This window comes from Astatotilapia calliptera, chromosome 4 (assembly GCF_900246225.1).
Source record: "Astatotilapia calliptera chromosome 4, fAstCal1.2, whole genome shotgun sequence".
NCBI classification, from domain to species: Eukaryota; Metazoa; Chordata; class Actinopteri; order Cichliformes; family Cichlidae; genus Astatotilapia; species Astatotilapia calliptera.
Genome location: NC_039305.1, coordinates 18,583,794 through 18,600,277, shown reverse-complemented (window position 1 = coordinate 18,600,277; position 16,484 = coordinate 18,583,794). Strand labels below are relative to the sequence as shown.

The 16,484-nt window shown below is 36.3% G+C and overlaps 1 protein-coding gene across 1 annotated transcript; it reads left to right on the top strand.

Annotated features, from left to right (window-relative positions):
- Positions 1-530: 530 nt before the first annotated feature.
- LOC113021543 (adhesion G protein-coupled receptor E3-like) lies at positions 531-12,682 on the top strand. The gene is made up of 22 exons (XM_026166300.1): positions 531-577; positions 903-941; positions 1,048-1,407; positions 4,688-4,819; positions 5,070-5,216; positions 5,296-5,421; positions 5,623-5,766; positions 6,397-6,558; positions 7,961-8,013; positions 8,192-8,272; positions 8,429-8,458; positions 8,553-8,715; positions 8,801-8,914; positions 9,013-9,185; positions 9,370-9,546; positions 10,040-10,243; positions 10,337-10,578; positions 10,687-10,753; positions 11,080-11,171; positions 11,422-11,581; positions 11,860-11,916; positions 12,011-12,682. The coding sequence occupies exons 1-22, from the start codon at positions 550-552 to the stop codon at positions 12,086-12,088; spliced, it is 2,829 nt and encodes a 942-aa protein (XP_026022085.1). The 5' UTR covers positions 531-549; the 3' UTR covers positions 12,089-12,682.
- The last annotated feature ends 3,802 nt before the right edge of the window (positions 12,683-16,484 follow it).

Sequence of the window (16,484 nt, the reverse complement as noted above, 5' to 3'; positions counted from 1 at the left end):
CGTTTCGAAGTAGGAGTGAGCTCTGATGCAGGTTTTGACTGAAAGCTTGAAATGTTTTTTTTTGTGTGAAAGGACAAATATTCAATAGATCAGAAATACGAGATGGCCTACAGAAAAAAAAGTAGGACAAGCAGGACAGCCCCTATTTTTTTAATTTCACAAATAAAATAGCTATTTGATCAATTTTGAAGTGTCCTTTAAAAGTCCTTAGTCTCTAAATTGATTTGGTCCAGATTTTACAGGATTCGTTTTGGGAATTTTAAGTATAACTGTGTTCATTGTCTTTGAGATCTGAGAAAGGAACTAAAGAAAAGAATAAATGCTTCACAAACCTGAAAACACTTTTTCACAAACGTGAAAAAGACAACATAAAAATCCCGCAGTCAACAGTGTATGTTTCTTTCCTAGGTCCTTAACATAGTCTACACAAGTTGGTGAATTTGCATTGGTTTTTGCATTCACATAATGCTTTTAAAAGCAATATTTGGGTGTTGTTCATGTTTTACAATGTGAACATTCAGAACAGATCTGGAGACTTGACTTGTCACTATGGACTGTGTCTTGTCACTTTTTCTGGGTAAGTGAATTTGACAGAGAAAATAATTTTAAAGGTATTAAATTGATGTCAGTGCTAATTTTAATGAGAAAACTAGATTATTAAGATGGAACAAATTTTTAGTTTAGATTCTGGATTCAAAGACACATATTTCTAATCAAATAATGGTAAATTATAAACAGTTACTATGACTTTAGGTAGCATTTCACAAAGATATGTGTAAATTTCAGTCAATGTTTACAATACTTTAATCGCAAAAGTTTTAGTTTTTGGTTTTAGCTGTTGAAAAATCACCTTTTAAAGCAATGAAAACTAGTTCATTCACCAGTATTTTTCCCTTTGGTAGGTTTGTTTATCATACCTGTCTCTTGTGATTTTCCTCCTGGTATGTAAGATTTTCTGCTACAGCAAATACTAAAAAACCCACAGCAAATCCTCCAAAAACGTGTAAAATAACTACTATGATTCCAATGCTTGCTTGTTATTTGCAGGTTCTTGTGATGGATACATTGAGATAAATGAACCATGGCGGAACCGAGCCTTTGCATCTACCCCTTTTACTGGTTATTCCCAAAATGATGCAGATTTTCTTGGCAAATGGTTGCGCTTTACGGGGATCGGTGGAGACACAGTTATTACATCCTGTCTAACAGTCCAAACTGGTGCTACACTTGTCCCCATTTTTATACCATTTCCGTTACCAACTAATTTGTCTCTGTATCCGACAAATGGGACTGCAAAAGGGTGTAATGAACATAGTTTTTTAGTGAGTGTGGCCCTCTGTCCAGGAGAATTCTATGTGTATAAACCAGAGGATCCCCTCCCAGCTCCCGACATGGTATATGTAACTTGTGAGTAGAGACATTTTTTGTGTGTATAATTTTAATTTGAAGTTTTATTGGTTTAAAGAATTGTGTGAAATGTACATGATGTGTTTAAATTTGTATTTTACAGGCAACATCTTACAAGCAAACGTTACTTACAAAATACACAAAATACGAAATAAAAGTTTCGAAACATCAATTCTCATTTGGACAATTAAGAAACATTTTCAAACTTTATGTAACGCCAGAACTGTCATTAGTGATATTTGATAGGAAAATAATGCAAAATGTCTTTATAATAATAATAATAATAATAATAATAATAATAATAATAATAATAATAATAATATAAGCCCAAAATGCATCTGAAAAGCATTAACATAATAACATTTTGATAGTGACCTGGTGTGTTAAAAAGAAAAGATTTTCTTCAGTTAGTAATCAAGTAATGTAGTGCATTACCACTAAGAAAAGTATCATCTAATATAATAGGTTTTTTTTTGAGTAACAGTAACAGTCACTTTACTGAGCTCAAAAATCATACAACAATTGTATTAAAATGTTACAGCCTCTCCACGAGAACACTGGCAAAGTTTACAGTGTTTAATGACTGAGACTATGTTTTGTTTATGTGTTGCACATTCAATGTAAAATGTGTAGACGCATAAAACCTTTATGCTATATAGATAATGTAAATATGAGCTGTATCATTCAAGACATGCTCAAGATTCTTTGAAACTATCTTTGAAATGTGAAACCTATGTGAACTTATGTTATATGAAATGTAGTATTTTTTGTTGGAGAAGAATTTAAATAGTAAATTAATCAGTTAGATGTTTTAATTTAATATAAAATATTGTAACAACAAATTTTCTATACTTAAACTAATAGAAATGTCTTGCTGTTTTTATTTCAAAAAACAAACAAACTGTAACACGTCCTCTGGAGGAAGCTGACACTGATAACTGAGACATGTTCTGGTAGAATGACATTGAATTTGCATGATTTTCTGTGCGTGCCAAACACAGTTTAAAAGACATTATAGGATTATGTGTAAAAGTGCAAATTTCAAAGTCAGAAATGATCTTGCAAATTTGCAAACTTCATGTGTCATAATAAACTGCGCCTTTTTCTGGGTAAGAAAACTGTATTCTTTCAAATGATGTGAGACTACTTCCAAATTTATCACCTGAAGATATCAAACTAGCTCATATGGACTTCTTTCATTTAATGTAAGTGCTGTTGATTTTAATTTGAAAATTAAGTTATTTAAATAGAAAATTGTAATTTTAGATAGACAGTGAAAATCACATTTCAAAAAATATGTATGAAATATATAAAAATACAATTTATTATTGATTATATTATTATGATTTCATTATTTTAGTAATTAATTATATAAGGAAAAAAGATCAATATGATATTATTGACTTTAAATAAAATATTTCTGTAGTGCTTTGATAGGTCTACTTGTTTTTCCCAGTCAGCTCTTAACCTGAGTATGTAAAAAATATGTTTTTAACTGATGATTTAAATTACAAACAAATGCTGTTGAAACCAGCATGGCCGTGTGTAAAAAAGTCAATGCCTCCTAAATGTAATAACTGGTTTTGCCCCCTTTGGCAGCAAGAACTGCAAGTTTTAATTCCGCTACACTGTAGATGGTTTTCAGCTAAAACCTGCTTAGGTCACCAAAAGCATCTCAGTCTGATTCTGGACTTTGATTCGCCCACTCCATTGGTTTTGGTATGTTTTGAGCCATTCAGAGGTGATTATGGTGGTGTTTTTTGGATTATTGTCCTGCTGCAACTCAAGTGAGCAAAGCAGCCCCGGACCACCACACTACCACCACTGTATTTGATTCAAACTAGGATCACATTTTCTGAATTCTGTGTTAGTTTTATGCTAGAATAAGCCTCAAACCTTACAAAACATTCAACATTTGTCTCATCAGTCAACAGAATATTTCCTCAAAGACTTCGAGGGTTAATCAAAAATGTTTTTAACAAATGTAAGACGAGCCTTTCTGTTTTGCTCAGCAGTGGTTTTCTCCTTGAAACTCTTACATTTTTGCTCAGTCTCTTTCTTATTGTTGGATCATGACTGGGACCTTAACTGAAATTAAGTGTGTAGTGCAGGTCTTTAGATGTTGTTGTGTTTTCACTTGTGAACCCCACGATGAGCTGTTGATGCTCTCTTGGAGTAATTTTGGCACCCTGGATTTTTCCAGGGAAGTTTTCTAGATAATGGCTGTCACTTAAGTTCCAAAGTCTTAGAAATGTCTTTGTAAACCTTTCCAGGCTGATACATGTCAATTACATTGTTTCTTAGCTGCATGATATGTAGCTTTTAGAGAGTTTTTAGCCTATTTCACTTTGTAAGACAAGTGATTTTATGGTTCAAGAGTTTTGGCAGTAATTGGATCCGGGCATAGCTAATGGAACTGAACTTAGCTTTTACAAAAGATCCGGTTAACTGTTAATACCTGTGAATTCATGACTTAATAAAGGGAGGAAATGCTTCAAATAGGGCCAGGAAGGTTTGGATTACTTTTTTTTCTCTTAATAAATTAACTGATAATTTCAGAATTTTATATTTTATTAATCTGTGTTAAAATAAGTTTTTACTTTTATTAACTTGTTTGATGCTCCAAAAAGATTTAAGCATTTTCAAAGACTTATTCAATTACTTATTATCTTTGTCTTGTGAGTGTATGCCTTGTGTTGATGAATTTCTTCACTCACAAAAAATATTTTGTGATGGATACAACCTAAAAGAGTCTGGGAGTAAACTACATTGACAAAGTAATAGGCATCTTTCCACTGAGATGCAGTTACACAATATTTTTTAAGCAAATATAATACTGAAATAACAATAAAAAAAAAACAAGTTACACAGAATAGAACAGAAAAATCAAATATTAGATTAAAACAGACGTATTCTTTGATGTAGGTGTTTGTATTGGTGCTGTATGGGAAAAAACATCATTTGCATTCTTAAAAAGATGGCTACACTAAACTTCATTTGATTAGGCCGCAGTATTTTGAAAACTAGTAAAGATGTGAAACAACTTGCCAGCTATGAACTGTTTTGTGCTTCGCACAAGCAAGTAACATGTCTGTTACAATATCATACTCATTCATTTTTATGAGCAATGCATGCTGCATTCATGATTTTTTTCTTAATATAAATAATATATATAATATTATTATTTATCCTAATATATAAAATAAAAAATATATTATTTATTGGGAATATTATGTTATTCATAATATTGAACATGTACCATGATTTTATATCTATTTAGATCATAGTAAGTGTACTGAAAAGTCTTGTGGACCATTGGGTAATTGCACAGCAGGTGGGGGATGCATTTGCAATGATGGATATGAAATGCCTCCAGACAACCCGCCTACTTCAACATCATATGGCTGTATTGGTAAGAAATTATAGTACATTAAAAACAAGATGTTATTTTCAAAACAGCAATATTTATATATATTTTTTATATTACGATCAATATGAAAATACATAATTTTCAAGATCGTTACAGAAATCTAGACCTATAATGTTTACACCAGTAATTGTAAAAGCTGTTATTTATAAACAGACACTCAGAAGCAAGTGCATCATCTGGACTAATATGTTTTTAAAGTTTGCAATTTGCTAATTGTATATCATCTTACCAGATATCAATGAGTGCACAAGGACTAAAGGAATTTGTGGTTATAATACCAACTGTTACAATACAGTTGGGTCATACAGTTGTAACTGTTGGGAAGGATTTCAACTACCAAAGCCAATACCAAAACTTAAACTGACCCCTGGCTGTGAAGGTACAAATCAAACAAACAAACACAGAAATAATCCTGTTTAGTTTGTTTTATATTCACTTTTTAATTGTTCTTTGTGTAGATATTGATGAATGTCTTAGTGGTGTCTGTGGGCCATACGGGACCTGCTACAACACCATAGGAAGTTTTGTGTGCAACTGCTCTAAAGGATTTAGGGCTGATTATAAGATGTCCCCTATTTGCCAAGGTCTGTATTGCACGTTACAATATTCTATCAAGTGAACTTCATTGGACTGTTCATATTACTGTTAATTACTGAGTGTGACAACAGAATATTTGTATGCATAATATATTAAGAGTTGTATGAGTTTCTGTGAAAGGGTGGTTTGTACTTTTACAACTTTAAAATGCAGTGTGATAAGAACTAGCTGTAACTTTCTAACTTCAGATGTTGATGAGTGTTACAACTCAACGATATGTGGTCCATATTCTATCTGCGAAAACCTGCCTGGAAATTACTCCTGTAGCTGTAAGGTGGGTTTTGAACCAATGGATAAAACTAAGCAACCCAATGAGACCAACGTCTGTATTGGTATGTGAAAATTGATTTATTTATATTTGAAGTCACTTGTGTTTGCTCTCTCTCTCTGTCTCTGTGTCTCCCTGCTATTTCAAAAGTATTTATGTGACCACTACAATGTCACAAGATTGTTATACTGAGTAAAGAAAGGCCTAGGCTGACAAAATACATTAAATCACAGGGTCATTGCTGTTTTAGTGTCAGAAGGATGAATTAATGATGAATTATCAAAGTGTTCAATGAAGCACTGGCAATGTCATGGCTTGGCTAAAATCATACAGACTTTTTTTTTTTTTTTTTTAAAAAGGAAAGATGGAACACATTGTCACAAAATGTGGAAACTATGCAAAGATTAAATTTAATCTATTATAAATAAAACATGAAAACATACTATCCAGATTTGGCATTGCTAGCACAATTTAACTGCACAACCTGTCCTTGTTAGATTTGAAACTAACAGAATAGCCTCTTTTCCATTATTACCTAATCGGACAGACTAGCCAAGATTCCTCCAAATATGCGTTTATTGTTGTCATAGAAACATGTCCAGGCATCCGCTGATGTAATTTTTGTTTCTCAGAAAAGAATATATGGCTTCTTTTGTTGATAACATATATTTTTTTAATTCATGTACTTCAACAGATATTAATGAGTGTATCCTACCAGTGTGTAGTACATGTATAGACATCTGCGGACCAGATTGTAACTGCTCAAATTCAATTGGATCTTACTTGTGCACCTGTATCCCTGGTTATCGGATTAACAACCCAGACTTTATAGCCAGCTATGATAACCCATGCAGAGGTTTGTGCTCTTAAGGTTATTTATTTGGTTTGAGGGAGCATTTGAGGGAGCATTTGAGCATTTGTGCTCGCCGGCTGGTCCAGATGGGTGTAGACACGATTGAGCAGGTAGATGATGGCGGCCTCGTCTCGGAACAGAGGACGCCATCATCTACCTGCTCAATCGTGTCTACACCCATCTGGACCAGCCGGCGAGCACTGTGAGGGTCATGTTTTTTGACTTTTCCAGTGCTTTCAACACCATCAGGCCGACCCTCCTGGGTGATAAGTTAGCAGCGATGCAGGTGGATGCTTCTCTGGTGTCCTGGATTGTTGATTACCTGACAGGAAGACCACAATATGTACGTCTCCCACAGTGTGTGTCTGACAAGGTGATTAGCAACACAGGGGCACCACAGGGGACTGTCCTCTCCCCCTTCCTCTTCACCCTCTACACCACAGACTTCAGCCACTGCACAGAGACCTGCCATCTTCAGAAGTTTTCTGATGACTCTGCGGTGGTTGGATGCATCAGCAGGGATGATGAGACAGAGTACCGGGCTGTGGTCGACTCCTTTGTCACGTGGTGTGAGCAGAATCATCTGCAGCTCAACGTGGCGAAGACCAAGGAACTGATCGTGGACTTCAGGAAGACCAGGAAACACTTGACCCCTGTTTCAATCCAGGGGGTCAGTGTTGACATTGTGGAGGACTATAAATACCTTGGAGTACACATTGACAATAAACTGGACTGGGCTAAAAACACCACAGCACTTTACAGGAAGGGCCAGAGTCGTCTCTATTTTTTGAGGCGACTGAGGTCCTTCAACATCTGCCAGAAAATGCTGAGGATTTTCTATGAGTCTGTGGTGGCCAGTGCGATCCTCTATGCTGTTGCATGCTGGGGGAGCAGGCTGAGGGTCGCAGATGCCAACAGACTTAATAAACTGATCCGTAAGGCCAGCAATGTTGTGGGGATGGAGCTGGACTCCCTCAAGGTGGTGTTGGAGAGGCGGATGCTGTCCAAGATAAAGACAATGTTGGATAACACCTCCCACCCACTCCATGACATGTTGGTCAGTCACAGGAGCTCGTTCAGTGAGAGACTGAGATTACCGAAAAGCACCACTGAACGACACAGGAAATCTTTCCTGCCTGTGGCCATCTCCCTGTACAACGCATCCACTTAACACACTGTTTGCTGCTACAACTACACATGTTTCTTTTCCAAATATTTATTTATAAGTGACTTATGTATGTATGTATGTATATATATGTATATATTGTACTATTCTTAGTTAGCGTATTGTCTGTCTTGTCTTAATGTTGGTTTAAAATGGAGCACTGTAACAAAAAATAATTTCCCCCAGGGATCAATAAAGTATTCTGATTCTGATTCTGATTCTGATTTGATGTTCACATTTTTAATTTACTGACAGGCGTTGAAGATGCTCTAAATAAAGTTCCAGTCAAAGAGGTGAGACCCATCGAAATATTTACCTTTTAAAGGTGCCTTATTTTTTTGTCACCAATGCATAACAATGTTTAAACCAATGTTTAGCTCCATTCAAATAAAGCAACAGGAAATTAAACCATGACAATTACCAGACAGTGCTTTGTAATAAATGAATACTAATACTGCACATTCAATGCAGGGTCTGACAAAAGAAATATCGTTCATCAGCAATATGCAAGATGACCTGAAAAACAATACAGGTGCCTTCATACCAGAAGCGGTATGTAGTTCAAAAGTAATGCTTGTAAGCCAGAGTGTGCTTTGTTATATATTCAGATATTTGTAACTAAAAATAATATGTTATGTGATGTACTGAGTAAACCACAGTACATTTTATCTAACGCCTTTCTCTCTTTTCTTCATAATGTGTTTGCAGACGGTAGCCAACAGCTTTGCTGCATCTATGGTACTTAATGTCCAGCCAAAGAAAACATACCATATTCCATGTCTGTATTTACATTTATGTGTTTCACTGATTAAAATGATTTACATTTTTGCAGGCCGTGTCCGGTGTTGGACCACGAGCCACACAAAGCAAGGTGAGTAGTGAAGGAGATCGGGAGACGGGCAACGCAATTCTTGACCTTTCAGAGTATATCGTTGTTGCAATGACTCCACATACCGAAAACCAAACCAAAAAGGAAGTGCACTCTTCGACAGTGGGTAAGTTAAATTCTAATATTTTGTAGCTTGACTATATTTAAAATTACTGTTGGTATGAATTGACTGATTGTTATCTATTTGTAAGATCTGAGCCTGCTGGCCATTGGTCCAGGGAGTAAGGATAACTGGAATACCTCCCTCTCTGCTAATGGAAATACCATGGACTTCAACTTGCAGGCTATAGCTCGTGCTAACAATGGTGAGAGAGTATTTTAAAAATTAAATATATTGACAAATCCAAACTGTTTTTATTTAACAAATGGTTTTCAATTTCTTTTGTGATGCGAAAACTCCCAGGATCTGCAACAGCTGCTTTTATGACACTGAATGGGATGGAGAGTCTTCTCAGTCATCAGTATTTCCAAACAGAGAAAAAGACAGATATGTGTTCGGATGTTATCACAGCCATAATACCAGTTAATAACACTAACCTCACAGAGCCTGTCAACTTTACTATCTACCATAGGAAGGTACAGCTGCAGAATCTCAACTCTACATCTATTAATGCAGAGGGATACAGACTTTTAATGTTTCTTCTTTGTGTGTGAATGGGTGGATGACTGGATATGTAAAGCGCTTTGGGGTCCTTAGGGACTAGTAAAGCGCTATATAAATACAGGCCATTTACCATTTACCATTTCTTTGCTTTTTCAGGAAGTACCAGAAACAGGAACAGTCAGTTGTGTTTACTGGAAAACCACAGAAACTGTAGAAGGAAAGTCTATGAGCTGGTCAGAGGAAGGCTGCTGGGTTGCATTCTCTAATGAAAACTATACAATCTGCAGCTGTTCTCACCTTTCTACATTCGCCCTGATCATGCAGATTGGGGAGGTATATATTTTTTTCTTCTTCTTTTTTGATGAACTTATTATTAATTTGATTTTGAGTGGTGGATGCACAGACTTTGTCTTTTCTTCACTTCATTGTGTTGTAGAAGTAATTTAATTTGATAAAATAACTCTTTTTTTCTATTAGCAAACACTGAGTGACTCAGAATGGCAATACGTAGGGAAAAATTCTTGTAAACCCAAAAACTGTTATAAAAATTTTAGAAATTGAATACGGTACTTTGTGGAAACTCCCTTGGCCACAAACAATCTCCTTAGCTAGTGTATAAAAACTTGGTACAGGTTGATTTAGCCAGTTTATAACATTCTTTCCAGAAGTAATTGTGGTCTAGTAAATCTGTGTGTCTGGGAGCTAAAGGGTTGTCAGCGGTTTGTCCCAAAGCCAACTGTGAAGGGACCTGAATAGTTACTTGCATACTAAGAAAAATATGCAGTAAGGTCATTTTAATCACAATCTTCATATGTCTCATTTTCAGCCTACACCATCAAATCCTTTTTTAGAGTGGCTGAACCGGGTATGTGTGATTATTGGACTATTCTTCTTGGCTTTGGCCATCTTTACCTTCCTTCTGTGCAGCTGGAATCCCAAAATTAACAACACAGCCCGTCTCCACCTCTGCCTCAACCTGTTTTTTTCACAACTGCTCTTGTTGTGGAATGACAAATACACTGATAATAAGGTACAATGTGGCTAAACTCCAAGAATTATCAAAAGATTATCTATTGTGTTCCAATTGTCCATAAAGCTTAAATGTATTTATCTGTCTCTACAGCTGGCCTGCACTGTCATGGCAGGGCTTCTCCACTTCTTAATTGTTGCCAGTTTTGTGTGGATGTTGCTGGAGGCACTACAGCTCCACTTGTTAGTACGGAAGCTCTCCCAGGTGCAAGTCATCCGACGAGATGGCCTCCCCAGGCCAATTCTCTACCTTGTTGGCTATGGTATTCCATTTGTAATAGTGGGTGTTTCTGCACTAATTTACTCTGATGGATATGGTGTTACCTCCTCAAATGTGTGCGTAACACATAATTATTTTCACATTTTCCCATGTGATCAATGTTTTTCTAGAACAGGTTTGCTTGATTGATTATTTATTTACTTGTTTACATGATTCTTTTGCAGATGCTTTCTCTCTACAAAGCGGAATTTCAACTGGGCTTTAACGGGACCTATTATTGCTGTCCTAGCAGTGAGTACATTGAGTATTTGCAGCTGCGTATTGAGTGTTTAACATCCTCATGTGTATATGTATAACTACATGACTGTAGTTAGCTGTCATGTTAGGCCTTGGACATTTAACTTCTGTTGGACAAATGGTTTGTATTTGGCCCATGAAATGTAGGATTGGGTATAGGATTATATTTAAAGCACTGCTGTGCCAAATTGGATTGACAACTTATTGTAATGGAACTGAAGCAATAATCTATAATTAAAAGTCTGTGTTATCTAGTCTGTGGCAGGCTTCTTTTTACTTTGTACACCTAGCAAATATTGCTGTTTGTTTATTTTTCAAAGATCAACTGGTTATTGTTCCTTGCTACTCTCTGGAGTCTGAGACCCACTTTGGCCAACATGAAGAGTGATGTTTCTCAATCCAAAGACACCAGGTTTGAACATTCATGTACTGTTTTCACTGAGGTGACAATGAAAGTGGCACCTGCATGTAAGTGCTAATGCACAATTTGTGACTTACGTACATGTCTTTATAGTGGAACTCATTGTAATGTTAAGGTGAAGGATGGCTTTGGATAAATGAGCTGAAATAAGATGAAACACAGAAAATAAGGACATGTTTTCTGTGTATGAATGTAAACACAAATAATGGTAAAAAAATATATTGTGCTCTTTGTTTTTCAGGTTGATTATTTTCAAAATCGTGGCACAGTTTGTCATACTGGGCTGTACATGGATTCTGGGCCTGTACCAGTCAAACCTTTTCTTCCAGGTCCTCTTCATCATCCTCAACTCCCAGCAGGGCACATTCCTGTACATCGTACACTGTCTGCTAAACAAGGAGGTAGACCTTATCTTGAGCTATGCTCTTATTACATTTTGCTCTTTCACAACCTCTCATTTAAATGTTCACACTAGGCCAATAGTAACACAATGAAGGGAGCATAAAGTAAGTTTGTGGTTATTCACTAAAAAAAAATGATCTGCTGGTTTCTCCTTTACTGTGTTTTACAAATTTTAAGAAGTACAATGTTCACAGTGTAACAATGATTATGGTTGTAAAGCTTTACATGGACTCTTCAGTATGGAGCTATTATACTGTACTGAAACTGTCTTTACCAGGTGCGAGAGGAATACATTAAATGGCTGACATGCTCTATTGGAAAAGAGGCAGCTGAGGTAAGTCTTGTGAAAAACATCGAGTCCTGTCACTTTTAATCTCAGTCAGATCAGCTCTTAGCCCAGCTGTTTCTAACAAATGAATGTATTTCAGGAAAAAGATGTGGGTTCGGTCACCGAAGATTTCGACAAGCCTGAGAACCAAAACAATGAAGGGAAGAAGGACCACTGATCCAATGAAGTGAGCAACGCTAAAACAGACAACGCTATATGTATCGAGTTATTATCCGTGCTTTTTCTTAATTCCATTTTATTGTGTCTAGAAAGTTAACGGTAGCATAGCATATTAGCTTATTAGCTTAGCATATTGATCTGTATCATTGTGTCTTTTAGGGCCCTAGCTTGCTATTTTAACTGCTAAAGAAAAATATATTTTAATTAAACCTGAATGCAGTGACTGCTAAAGTAATGCTCTTTCACAAGCAATTATTTCTAGGTGTGTTTAAGTTTTATTAGTTGTATGTTACTGTACTAGCTGTGCTATATTACAACAGTACATGTCATGTTAACACCATCAGTTAGGCCTGTTATTATTATTATGCTGTATAAATTTGAAATGTAGCTAATGTAGCTAATGTAGCTAACGTAGCTAACGTAGCGGTAGAATACCATAAGTCTGACAGCCATACTGATTTTCTCACTCACTGACTAAACAGACCATCTCTGTACCTAATTTGCTTGGGTCTGGGAGCTTTCGCAAACATCTTGCTACTCACACCCTCAGAGAGTCAGGCTTGAAAAAACAAAACCTCCTACAAATAAAAACATGTGCTTCTCAGTTTATTCTTTCTTGTGTTATTTGCATTTTATTTACGTGGCATATGAGACACTTTGACGTAGCTTAAACTTTACAAGACAAATTCGAGGGCTGTACAAAGCCAAGCATACTTTGTGATTTACATCAGCATTTAGCTTGCACACTATTTCAGAAAAAATCCCTTACAGGACAGAAACAAACTATTAAACTTGAATTAAGAAATTTAAAAAAAAAGAAATAAAAGGAGTGCAGGGATAAATCGTGTTTAATATGGTTTGCTGTAATGTCTGTCATTTATCAGAACATGCATGTAACCCTGAAAGAAAGTAACTTTTACTACCCTTCAGTTTCCTTAGGATAGATAAGGTATCACATCCTTGGTTCATCATTAGTGCTTCCTTTCTTTAGGGAGAATAACCATTAATTTGTAACATTAGGGCCATGTTACCCAGATCGTCAGTTATTTATTTGGGATTCACATTTATTGTAGATGATTGCATTTGTTGCTGTTTGCCTCTTATCATAATTGGGAAAAAATAAAGTGCTGATGATATTCCTTGCATTGGAGATTTACAACAACATACCTTACTTTTTGTGGTAAATTACAACACTCAGGATTCACTCTTGGATAATTTGGGTTCCCAGGAAATCTAATATCTGATTATACCTGCACTTGTAGACTAAAACTTTTACAGTACACAGATATCATCAAGTTTACTGTAATGCATATGCAATACAAATGTCTTCCTGAAGGCTGCAGTGTTCAACCACATTATGAGATTGCAGCTTTTGTGCTTCCTGACTCCGACCAAGAAGACATTGTTTAATTTAAATCATATGTGTAACATGAAATCCAACATTTCATTCTGAAGCGTCTAATTAAAATGGTATAAAAATTAAATGATGATATGTCTAGGAGTCCATGTTAAATGATAATGATATTATTAATATAAATAAAGATAAAGCAGAAAAAAAACAAGTATCTGTGCCATTCTGACACCATCTGTTAGTCAAAGCAAAGTAGTGGTGATGATATTTTGAAAGTCTACCTTACATAGCTTAATTCTCTTAAATAAAGTAATGGCTGCTAACTAACCCTATACTAACCATAAACAGATTGGTGGTGTTTGATATGAAGGGGTTAACAGTTAATAACACTGCTGCTACCAGTGTTTTCTGTAAAGTCTTCAATGGACTGTATCAGTTACTGAAAGCTACATACTGAGCATGTGACACACTGAGTGATGCAGTTTTGTCAACTGCCACTAGATGTTACCATCTGTTACCAAGTTACTATCTATCTGTTTGTGTGTGTGCACGTGCAGATATGTTTGCTGGTATTGAGTATTAACCTGCATTGTACTAATACTAGAAAATAAACAGTGCAGTAGTAGGGAAACGGAAGGTGAGATGTGCTAGCTGTAGGTGAGCTAGGTGCTAGCTCACCTACAGCTTTCAGGCCTTTTGTGTATGATTTATCAATTTAAACTATCCACATATATTACACAGACATACAAGGTGGTTGAATGAGCATCATATTTGGGGCACAACGTAAATATACGTAGAGAAAAAAATATTTATTTTGCCTGCTGATATTCAAAATTGTTAGCGTGATGTTGTTTGCATGCTCGTTTGACTATATCATTGAAAATTTATGCATTCAAATGCCTGTTTCTGATTCCTGTTTAATGATGCATAGTGTCAGTCAGGATCAGCTGGAACTCTGCGTTCTGTCTGCTTGACTGCTGATTGGATCCCATTTGAATCTAGTGATGCTGCCCTCATCTCTGTCCAGGCACGAGGCCACTGATGACACGGCCTGCATTCACACTCTAAACCCCTCTTCCCTCTGCATAAACATTTCTATGTGATAAACACTGAATTAATGTAATATTAAATATGACAGTTTTTCCACAAGCCTGCAGCACAACTGAGAAATACAAATAGGGTTTTTTTTCTCTTTATGTTACTAAAAATATTGCAGCTCAGAGATCATCCTAGGAGAATTCAGATTCAATCACTGCGAATTATATCAAAATGGCAGACTACTATGCTTTACAAGGTTTTAAGACAATATAACTGTCATAAATGTAAGATAAGTTAGTTCCACATTTTGCAAATGCACCAAACTGCTTAAATATCTATTACTGTGACATTAGACAGGTGTTCCAATTTTAATTTTTTCTAAATTTCTGTAGCATCTAAAACTCAGTATGTCATGTTTCCTGCAGTTTTTAGACGTTCATTCCAAAAGCTTTTATTTTATGCTCCAGCTTCAGCTGGAACTCACTAACTCAGTTACTGCAAATGCTTATTAACAAATTAGTAGAAGCCTGTTTGTTTATTTATTAATTTTTTTTATGCCGCAAACGACAATCCTGCATCATGTTTAACACACAGCTGGAATAACTGACAAAATAGGGATAAATATAACAAGATATGGTTCCCAGGGTTTGCTTCATTCTCTCTCTTTCCCTGCTTCTCTTCCACTCTCTTTGCTGCTCTTCTCAATACTATACATGGTTACCATGGAAACACACTTGCAGCTCTCGAGTCGTGAGGCCAGTCAGCTGAGATACCACGTCTGGTAAACAAATCCGCAATCTGAACTGCTGGGTGTGTGTCAGAGTTTGTCAAAACATGAAGGCATCAGCCAAAGGTCATAAGTGCCAGAAAGGTGGCCGGAGCAGGGGTTCAAACTGAGACAGCTAATGTGACAGTGCTAAACTTTTCCTACTGCATGTTTTATTTAACAGACATTTGAATGGCATGTAATCCTCTTTAATCCACTATAATAGGAACATGACTGAGAGAGACACGGATTTCTAAGTGCAGCTAAAGCTCTATGTTATTTTTTTTCATTACTAAACTAATACAAATGCAAAACAAAGTAGACCCCCAAACAACAAACACATGAATTAGACAAGGAAATGTAAAATGTGAAAGAGCACATTCACAAGTGTATAAACTCTCATTCTGCCAACATATTGAACATACATGGACTATAACTGAGTTTCCTGGGTACTCTAAAAAAAGCATTTAATAGCAGAATAATATCTATAACAAGGTTTATTTCTTCTCAAAGCATTATTAGCTATGCAATGTTAAAGCTTAAAGATTACATTATTACATTGTATCAATTTTTATGACTTAAAAGCTTATTCACCATCCTTTGACTCTGGTGTCAGTTTTTGGTAAGTTCAGTTAAACCTCATTTGTATTTACACGATGCAACTATAATGGGCTATTTTGACTCAGTTACAAAAATAATAAAACTAAACACACAACGAAGCCATGTAATCACTTCGACGTATCCTGGGTCTGCCAATAGGCCTCATTTACATGCTCAAAATACCTCATCTGTTCAAACCACCTAAGTGGCAACAAGACCCCAAGATACCCGAACACCTACACTTGGGGCAGCAACTAACTGCCCCAGTGAAAGCTGGAGGTCAACAGAACCACACCATCTGAGAAAAGCAGAGACCAGATCCTGAGACCACCTAACCTGCTGCAGTACTTAGAAATGTGATGAACAAAGTCTGTGACAAAGGGCAGCCCAGACAGGGACCAGCAGCCACTGGGAACAAGTCTGACTTATTGATGGCAATGCACGCTAAACACTCTACTGTGGTTGGATGGAAACAACTAAAGCTAAATACACACTGCAGGCACTGCACAGCATTTGCCTTGTGCTGTGGCATGTGACAGAGAGAGCAAAGGTTTTGCAAGTGGATTTTCCAGCCAAGCGCTGGACAGTCACATCAGCAGGTGGAGCATTGTGATAGTGGAGCAGTATCAGCTGTTCTTT